The sequence below is a fragment of the Panthera tigris genome, chromosome B3, assembly GCF_018350195.1.
Source record: "Panthera tigris isolate Pti1 chromosome B3, P.tigris_Pti1_mat1.1, whole genome shotgun sequence".
Lineage (NCBI taxonomy): Eukaryota > Metazoa > Chordata > Mammalia > Carnivora > Felidae > Panthera > Panthera tigris.
This window is the reverse complement of record NC_056665.1, coordinates 8,673,485-8,683,777: the sequence shown is the minus strand read 5'-3', so window position 1 is coordinate 8,683,777 and position 10,293 is coordinate 8,673,485. Positions and strand designations below refer to the sequence as shown.

Below are 10,293 nucleotides of genomic sequence, written 5' to 3'. Positions count from 1 at the left end.
TCATTGCCCTTTATCACCACGTGGGAATGTTTGTTCCCCCTGGAGTAGGTGTCTTGTTTACTTGTTCATTCTAGAATCCCCAGCACCCATAACAGATCTCTGTGGGAGTGACGTAAATAGCTGTTGAGTGAACAGTGACTGAACAATGCTAAACCCTAGTATAACCCTTTACATCATCTCCCTGAAGTTTAGAAAATGCTTGCAGATATAATATCCATTTGATATTCATCAACAGACCCATGAGAGAGCTAAAATTACTCTCCTCATTTTACAGAAGAGGAATCAGAGCATCAAAGAGGTGATTTGAATTATCCAAAGGCATCCAACATAGAAGACTCCAATCCCTTTGACTCAAAGCCCCACACTTTGTATTAGGCCACATTGCAAATGAAACTCTGATAACATTTTGGAGGTACCACTTCACTGAGCATTTAACAAACATAGGCCCTTGACATAATTGGATCAGAAAGTGCATATAGCCAAAGAGAACCAATCCTGACCTTCTCAGTTCCATGATGGCCCTAAAGAAAATATAGAGTGTAAATGATGGAGGGGGGTGACCAAGTTTAGATAAACTACATTTAATTTTCTTTACTCAGTGTAACTAACTGGTCATTGCACTTCCTTCCCAAAGCAAAACCCTAGATTCACCCGTGAAAACCTCAGCCCCAGCATGGTGTACTGTTTCCACCTGCATTCCCTTTCTTCAGCGCCCCATCTGAAGTAACTGGTATCTGCACTTAGCTTGTCCAATGCCCTAGCTCTGCTTCTTTCTTTCTGTGCAGCTTTGGGGTGGGTTATTTAACCTCCTCATGCTGCAGACCTTCACAGATCCGTGAGAAGATTAAATACATGAATATATGTGAAGTGCTTAGTTCTAGGCCTGGCATGGAACCAAGCGTTTGGTCACTCTTTGCTGTTATCATCATTGTTTTCATTGTTATTATTGTCCTAACATCCACGTGACCTTGCCTCAGCCATCTTACCCTCCCCCAAAGTCACACTGTGAGAAACATCTTGTCCTTCTCTGCCATCCTCTTTACCTTCCTTTCAAATTCTCAAACCACAGTTTCCTTTCATTATAGCCCTAAATATAAGCATGAGGCCATTTGCTTTCTCATAGCCAGGATATGACTCAAAATAAACATTCCATTGAAAGAATTAGAAGTCATCTTGTCAAATGAAGGACAATAGATTTTTTTTGTTTTGTTTTAAATAGTGACCAGGATCATTGCCTGTCATCACTTCCTCTGAGTCTGTTGAACCTCAGTCCCAAACGTCATCCCCTGATGGCCTGAGCAATGCTTACTTCATATCAATATGGCATTGATCACACATTTGAAGGGAACATATAGGTTGGGCTCCTGTTTCTATAGACAAAACCAGGTGGTGGGGGAGGGGGAGATGGTGGTTAATCCAACAGACATCCACTTCCTCTTTCAAGGGTCTTTCAGCAAACAATTATTGAGCACTTACTATTTTCCGGAGTAGGCCCTGTGCTTAGCAAATAGAATGCCATGTCTGATCACAGACACCCCATTGGAGAAAAGGTTGCATTATAGAGAAAAGACACACAGAGCATCGCACAAAGCAAAAATTCTCTAACAATACTGTGCTTGGTTTACTATGTCCCCATCAAATATGGGCTATGAAAATTAGGGAAGTGTCTCAGAGAAGAAGATATCATAAGAGAATTTTGAAAGGATGGATGGAAGTTATACAAAGTGGGTACCAGAGCTCCTGTCTGATGAAAGTATGAGGCGAGGGCACAGAATCTGCCACAGCAGTGTGGCTGTGGCATGGGGTAGGGGGCGGTGGGGGTAGTGATGGGGGAGAGAAGGGTAATGTCATAAAGATACATCTCATGCTCCAGGGATTTAGGCTTTTCCATGTCTTAGGGATGGGTAAATTCTATTTCAGAATCATACGTGGCTATGATAATTAGAGAATGAAGTGGGGTCTTACTCAGCCCTCGATTTTCCTTTGTCCGTGTTGGTCATAGTCTGGATGGTACCAGTATGACAGCTCCTCCAAGAGCATGCTGAAAATGGTGACACTTCCAATTTCCCTCTCGCCCAGAGCTGACAGGATGCTAAGTCTACATTTTACAAATCAACTCTCCCACTAGGTAGGTGAGAATAACTTTCTGAATTTTGCGGTATGTATTTCTACTTACTGGCCACCTCAGAAATGAGGGATTCTGTGTGTGGCGGGAGTAAAAACAGTAGTTACCAAAAAGCAGTAAGTGTCCAGTTACATTTGATACTTTTAATTTTGTTTCCAATAATGGGTTTTGAGGGGCACCTGGGTGGCTCAGTCAGTTGAGTGTCTGACTCTTGATTCAGCTCAGGTTGTGATCCTACGGTTGTGGGATCAAGCTCCCTGTTGGGCTCCCTGCTGAGCATGGAGCCTGCTTAAGATTTCTACCCCCCCTCCCCCTCCCCCTCCCCCTCCCCCCTCCCTTTGCCCCTCTCCCCAACTCATGTGCTCACTCTCTAAAATAAAATTTAAAAAAATAACGGATTTTGATATTTTAGTGAAGGAAATAGTGTTATGCTTGAGATGGGACTGTCTCATGTGTGCAGAGCTCAGAGGGGAGGCAGTCTCTAAAAACCAAGAGAACAATGAAGTAATATATAGGTGAGCTAAATGGGGCTTTGGTGCTAGGTATTTTAGGTACAGTTTTATTCTTTATGGCATGATACAAAAATAAAGGGGCATTCAAAAGAAACAGGATATGCATTGGTGTAAAAGCAGAGAGAGATAAATTAGTAGATGTAAATTAAAGCAGAGGAAATAGGTATGATTGAATTTAAAGATCTGAAACACTAATCTATCCCTAAGATGCAAATTTCTTTTTTTTTTTTTTTTTTTTAGTATTTTTTTTTTTTGGGGGGACAGAGAGAGACAGAGCATGAACGGGGGACGGGCAGAGAGAGAGGGAGACACAGAATCGGAAACAGGCTCCAGGCTCTGAGCCGTCAGCCGAGAGCCCGACGTGGGGCTCAAACTCACGGACCGCGAGATCGTGACCTGGCTGAAGTCGGACGCCCAACCGACTGCGCCACCCAGGCGCCCCTAAGATGCAAATTTCTAAGCTCTATTGTGAATGCCAAATATACAATGAATCTAGAACCTTTTGTAATAGAGAAAAAGGGAAATCATAGCCATCGCAGAAAGATGAGCACGTATCTTGGTGTTTCATTAGTGTCTGGGTCTGGATCATGCTGTCAGGGCACAATCCAAGAGATGTGAGATGGTTTATCTTTTACAATTTGTCAGAATGATGAATTGTCAATGTGGCTCATCCAGTATATGATCAAAGAGGGGAGTCAGAATGTAGCAGCAGATGAGGTTAATGAATATCAGGCATCAGGGGAGCTTAAAAAAATACCCCCCTTCCTCCATACTCACACAACAAATAGGCAAGAAGCAAAGGGATGGGTAGGGAAATGGAGTGTGGATACTTTTGTTCAATGGGCCAGAAGAGAATCTTCAAGCAGTGCAAGATCACCAGAGTGTATTTATGTGTGGTACCAACTCTTGGTGCAAGATTCTCATATAACTAACCAAGCCACACAAGACAGCAATCCCTTGAGTCTTTCCAGATGAGAAGTCTTATTTATACATCAATGAAGAAAGCCCTTTATGACCTTTCTTCATAGCCCTAAGCCCAAGGAAATCTTTCACATGTAGTAGCTAAAGAGCATGGATGAAGAATCCAGTCCCCCAAAAGGCTGTTACACATAGTACATGTTCAACTCTTACAGAATTCCGAGCACTTTAAAGTCTAGTAGGCAGTAATGCTTCAGAGATCCAGATGTGTGAGGGAGTCATGAAAAGGGTGCTATAAGGAAGGGTGACTGCCTAGAACCACATTAGACTGATTCCCACTCAGTGTGGGAGTTATGGAGAAGAGGAGAGCTCCATTCTGTGACTTCACACTGCCTGGTTTGTATCTGGACTTCTGTCCAAGAAAACTACTAAAAAATAGGGCCTGTTCGCCGTTAGTAGATACAGGTGGGATGGTACAGACTAATGGTGACGGGAAACAGACGCGATCTCAAAGTATGGAGAACAGAACATAATACTTAATTATGGATATAATTGAGTATATCCATACTTTAATTGAGGATATTGAAAAGAAAGTGGTGTGCCCACCTCGGCCCACAGTTTAGGATTTAGGCAAAGCCTTTAAATCACACAGCTTCAAGGACCAAGCAAAGGCATCATTTTGAAATAATTTTTAGAGCATTTAGCTGTCAGCTGCCTTGGTGGCAGGGTGATAAATGCCTTTGAATTTGAGTTAAGCAGACTGAATTCTATGAATCTTTACTTGAACGACTGATGAACTCTCTAATGGTCTATTCCCACAATCTTTGCTGGAGAGGTCGGAGGGGTGTGCCAGTGGAAAAACCAGAGCGGGGCTGAGGGATTGGGGCACAACTATTTATTATTAAAAAAATTTTAATGTTTATTTATTTTTGAGAGAGAGAGAGAGAGAGAGAACATGAGTGGGAGAAGGGAAGAGAGAGAGAGGGAGACACAGAATCTGAAGCAGGCTCCAGGCTTTGAGCTGTCAGCACAGAGCCCGATGCAGGGCTTGAACCCACGAACTGTGAGATCATGACCTGAGCTGAAGTCAGAGGCTTTAACTGATTGAGCTACCCAGGTGCCCCTGGGGCACAACTATTTAAAAGCTACCCTCTACTCTCTTCCCAGTGGTCAGTGTGATAAGTGCCCTTAAAGCCATGGCGGTGTGGCTGAACCTGGTCATCATGGAGACCACAGCATCAGGTTTCTCCTCCTCCCTGCCTCCCAGAGCCCCTGACCATCCTTACACTAGGAATTGTGGCCATTTTCTGGGCTTTAGCTTCCTTCTTTAAAAATTAATTTGTAGAAATTTCAATCCAAGGTGTGATAAAACTGAATGAGATGCTATGTGGTACAACAATCCTGGAGAACTCAGAGCATAGTCCAAAAGTCAGGAGAGGCACAGCTCATAGAATGCCCCTGAGACTTGTAAATCTGATATGCAGGTAGAACATCCAGACAGAAAAGAAGGCGCTATCTGTCTTTGCCTTGGTGGGATTCTAGACAAATACTTCCAATAATAATAACAACAATAGCAACCTCTACTACCCCAACCATCACAAACACTGATGAGCATTGCTCTGTACCAAGCGCTTTGTGCACATTAGCCCAGTGGGCCAACACCTAAGCTCAAGCATCTCTTGATATCCTTCCCCCCTCTAGAACCATTATAAATTGGATTCCCCACTTTCTCAGGGAGTTGATGAAGGAGAGACCAGCATCATTTTTTGACTTGAGAGTCCCTGACTACTTCTCTGGGCTTGTATCCAACAGAGCTGGAAAATAGGCCATCCCACTGCCCACAGGCGTGTGCTGTGAAACAAATGCAGGAAAGCAACATCCTCCCCTTCCCTCTATTATGGCCACCTGCTCCCTTTCAGACTGCAGTGCTTCTGAGACCCCCTATTCTATCACAAGATAGCTTTGATTCTTTTCAGAGATTCATGTTTATAATTGAACAACATCATCTTAAATTGTACTAAGGTAGTCTAATCAGAAAAGGAAAGGAAAGGGAATCACCTTATAGCCATTTATATCCAGTGCTTTTTAGGAACTGAGCGGAATCCTCTGTCTCTGCCTTATTTTTCACCCTCAGTTTACTAGGAAGAAATCTGAGCTTTAAAGACTTTAAGTCACATATTGAAGGTCAAATCGGTGGTGAGTGGCAGAGCTGGGATATAAGCTTTTCCATGACTTTTTTCTGCCTCCTAAAGGACATTTAAAAGAATCCACAGCCTGCATCCAACTGTGTTAAGAAAGTAGGAAAGCATATCTGCCAACACACACACACACACACACACACACACACACACACACACACACACACACTAACAAAAAAACAGAAACAAAACACACAGACACACAATGAACGCCCTCTTTCCCTTTGGCATTTAAACATTGTTATGTGAAAATATGTGGATGGAAGTTGTACACATGTTTACAAGCACAAGAATATTCTTGGGAGTCTTGGGATTTTATTTCAGACATATTTCAAATAGATATATGGAAGCAAGAAAGGAGAAGAGGCAAAAAAAAAAAAAAGAAGTATCTGATGAACAAGCAAGTGGGAGAAACCATAAGAAATAAAGAGCATTGTAATTGTAGCCTGACTCCTTCTGGGATACACTAGCATGCAGGTGCTGTCTACACCATAGGGAATATATCAGAGGCCCTAAGATTACTGTTTCATCAAAGATGATATTGAATCTGATCTTTCAATTTGGTCAGTTGTCTAGAAAAATAGAAATGACATTGGAAATTTCCAAAGTTTGTAGCCTGCATAATCTAAAATATGGATCCCCTTAGTTGCCTTGACAGAAGGCCTGGGTACCTTGTCTTTGGAACTCATCTGCTAATTGGCTACATATCTTGCCACACCTAGCAACTCATGCAACACTTGGTTCTTAGAGTCATACCGTTAATCAAACTTCCTTGACTGGCTTAACCAGGAAGCCAGCTCAAGAAACCCAACCAAGGAGAGCCATTGTCATGTTGCTTTTTGCTTCTTTTCCAGAATGACCTGTGGGTAGGAACCTGGGACAGAGAATAAGTGTCCCCCATTTCCATGATCCTTAGAGACATCTATCTTTCAGAAATGGGGCCAGGACTTCAAAGGGAATACCCATCTGCTGAGACACTCAAAGGGATCAGGCTTAACCTCAGTCTGTCAACCTGACAACTGTTCTGTTAGGAAGTCCAGTGACCGTAATGCTATACCTTCATAAAGCAAGCCTACATGGATTCTGTGGCCCACCGTGACTAGTGGTGTTATGAAGTCTGTAGACTAAATGAATGGATTCCCACACTTCTTTCTTCCTTCCCACAGGCTCCTTGCAAATAGGCTGGCATGCCTGTGGTGTTGCTCTGCAGGGACTCCTATCTTTCCACCTACTCTTCTTCTTCACTTGTTTACTAAACTTTGAGGACTCTAACTGCCTCTGTGCCTCACACAGAGGGGGGGCAGCTTGTCATTTTTCAGTTGGTGGATTCTTTGTTCCACCTTCAAGGTTTTACTCTGGTATTATACTTGAACTAGTCGATACTCTGCCTTTGTGTCTTGTTAACTTTTCCGTAAGAAAGAAAGAGAAGAGGGGGCACCTGGGTGGCTCAGTCGATTGAGAGTCCAGCTTCGGCTCAGATCATGATCTTGTGGTTCGTGAGTTTGAGCCCCGCGTCAGGCTCTGTGCTGACAGCTCAAAGGGAGGGAGAAGGGCAGAGGGAGAGAGAGAATCTTAAGCAGGCTCCACGCTGAGCGTGAGCCCAACACAGGACCTGATCCCCTGATACTGGGACCATGACCTGAGCTGAAACCAAGAATCAGTCACTCAACTGACGGAGTCACCCAGTGCTTTTCTAAGTAACACCCAGTTCTGACCTTCTTCTGTATCTAACAGCCCAGCTCTTTTCCCAATTTGAGGTCAGAACCATCATTTGTGCCAAAAGAGTTTGAACACCTATATTTTGTCTTTCCATATCATTCCACAAATAGAAAAATGATTGGTCAGATTGTTTACTTGAATGATCTTCCCATGATACATTTAGCTTTAAAATAACATCTACAGTTATTAAGTCCTTTGGTACATATTTTTTTCATGTCTTATACTACCAATCAACATGTCAGATTCATATCCCCATTTCTTCATTCAAATGAGGAAATAGTTGAAGTGATGTCGAAATGGATTTCTCACATTAGTGTGGATCAACAGAGGTATATCTAGAATGCAAACAGGGGCACTTGGGTGGCTCAGTGGGCTAAGGGTCCGACTTGATTTCAGCTCAGGTCATAACCTCATGGTTCGTGGGATCAAGCCCCGAGTCAGGCAGGGCCTGCTTGGGACTCTCTTTCTCCCTCTCCCTCTGCCCCTCCCTCACCAAAATAAATCACCTTTAAAAAAAATTAACAGTGCAAACAAAGAGCAGATTTCAAAGCTCCCATGCATTCACAAGCACACTCAGACGCTCTATCAAGGCAACCACAAGAATTAGTCTGGGGGGCAGAAGATGTGCTTGCTTGACTGCGAATTCCCATCAGGTCCCTTGCACATCTCTTCTTAGGAGATATTTTGAAGTCCAAAAGGGAAGCATTCCTATTCCCCGTATTTTCAGATGGAGAAAACAGATAAAAACGGAGCCGATCTGACTAAAACCAGTCAACCGGAGAACTGAATATAGCAGCTCCAAGTTCTGAATCCTCCGCCAAAAGTAACCACGAGGCCAAATTTTCCTCATTCGAGAATTAATGTGTCAGACTCCGCTGCTAATGGCATTGTAAGCCTGTTGATTATTATTGCAGACAAAATACAAAAATACGTAGAAAGTGGTTCCTAGGCCAGTTCCACATCTATAACCATATGATTAGCAAATCTTGTTTATTTAATTTTCAATACTCAGCAGCTCAATAGACAGACCTAGTTATATATACACAGCCAATGTGATATATTTATTCTCAAACATGCAAATATTATACACCTCATCTCATTTCCCCTCTACGTACAGCCAGCCTTTGGCCGCAGTGCCTTCCAGACGGTCCGCTTCCTAATTAGGAAAGGATTTGGCATTTGTCTTTGTGACTACTCTCCACAGGTGGGAACAGAAGAAAAAAGAATTTTGTACCAGTTTCTTTTCAAACGTAAAGTTTTCATCTCTGCAGGAGCAATTAATTTTCCCTCCCGTTTAAAATGACAGAGAGAACCCTTATCCTTTGCTTTTCATTTTAAGAGCCTGTGGATGCAATGTGGGAGCCAAGGCATATTGGTCTTTCCTGTTTCCCTGCTGAGCCAGATGAGTTGATTTCTAAACAAAATTCTCAGGATTCTGTAAAGGAGTTAGTAATCTGGCTAATTACCATTAAGTGCCAGATGATATTAATAATGAGAATGAACACTTTGAGAATCCATTTTTAGTTAGTGGTTTTTAAGATGTTTGAGAATCTCTACTCCACTGTCTTCCTGATGTCTGCTTTTCCTCCTTTTTTCAATGTTAGTTTTGGGAGGGGGGCCTTTGGCATTTTAAAAACTATAGAATACAACACAAGACACAGTCTTTATGATCTTTTGACAATAGTGGCTATGCTACAAACAGCAATGGACTTGAAAGCAAAGCCCTGGGTTCAAGATCAGGCTCCTATAAAGCATGTGAATGATTTGCCTTCTCTGTATCAGTTTTCCAATCTGTACAGTGGGAACAATACTTCCCCTACCCATCAGACGGATACATGGTGAAGAGCAAGTCAGGTAAGACTACGGGAGTGCTTCGTTCATTGTGAAGCCGATATACCTGCACCCATTATGTCCTGTACAATGATATAAAGTGCCTTTATGGAGGGCCACACTTTTTCAAGTATTTCCCAATTCTTTCCACAGGGAATGGTAACAGTCTCAGGAGTCACTTAAAGAAAATAAAACAATAATAATGTAAAAATTCAGACAGTAAGGTCTTTTGGAAAAAGGTCATGGCAGGGTGTCTCTCAACTTCAATTTCCATATATGTGAAAGAAAATAAATACCTTACTTCAAAAACAGCCCTAGGATTTTTGTGAATTACATATACATAAATGCTTTGGGGCCAGTAACCAACACATAATAAATACTAAAGTAACGTTACTTCCTTTGTATACTGTTCATGCAATCTGATTTGCCCCTGGTTAGAGGAAAGCCCTTGGTCCTTTTTTTCTGGGGGGGGGGAGGGAATGCATGGGGCCCTGCTAGAGGAGCCCAGAAACACCAGCTGTCACTTGAGTGCCAGATGGTACAGAATCAGGAAAACTCTTCTATGTGAGATAAACCGCAGGGAGGAGAAGTGGGGATATTCATTGCCTCTGCCACTGATCTAGGGTTAAAATGTAGAGCATGTTTTTTCAGATGATATTTTAAAAATGTTTATTTATTTATTTTTGGAAGAAAAAGTGAGAGAGAGCATGAGATGGAGAGGGGCAGAGAAAGAGGGAGACAGAGAATCCCAAGCAGGCTCTGTGTTATCAGCACAGAGCCTGCTGTGGGGCTCAAACTCATGAACTGTGAGATCGTGATCTGAGCCGAAATTGAGAGTTGGGCATTCAACAGACTGAGCCACCCAGGTGCCCCTCAAATAATATTTAATGCAACCCACATTATGAAGTACATTTTATGTAGAGACTCCATATGCATAAATATATACATACACAGTCACAATTTGATGAAACGATCCCTACTTTTACTGTTG

The 10,293-nt window shown here is 42.5% G+C and overlaps 1 protein-coding gene across 3 annotated transcripts in view; it reads left to right on the top strand.

The window, feature by feature from the left end:
- Positions 1–10,293, top strand: part of AGBL1 (AGBL carboxypeptidase 1) — a 784,724-nt gene that overhangs the window by 662,061 nt on the left and 112,370 nt on the right. For all 3 annotated transcript variants that reach the window (XM_042988107.1, XM_042988105.1, XM_042988106.1), the window contains one exon: positions 2,003–2,128. In XM_042988107.1, the coding sequence (XP_042844041.1) occupies positions 2,003–2,128 (126 nt within the window). The remainder of the gene's footprint in view (positions 1–2,002; positions 2,129–10,293) is intronic.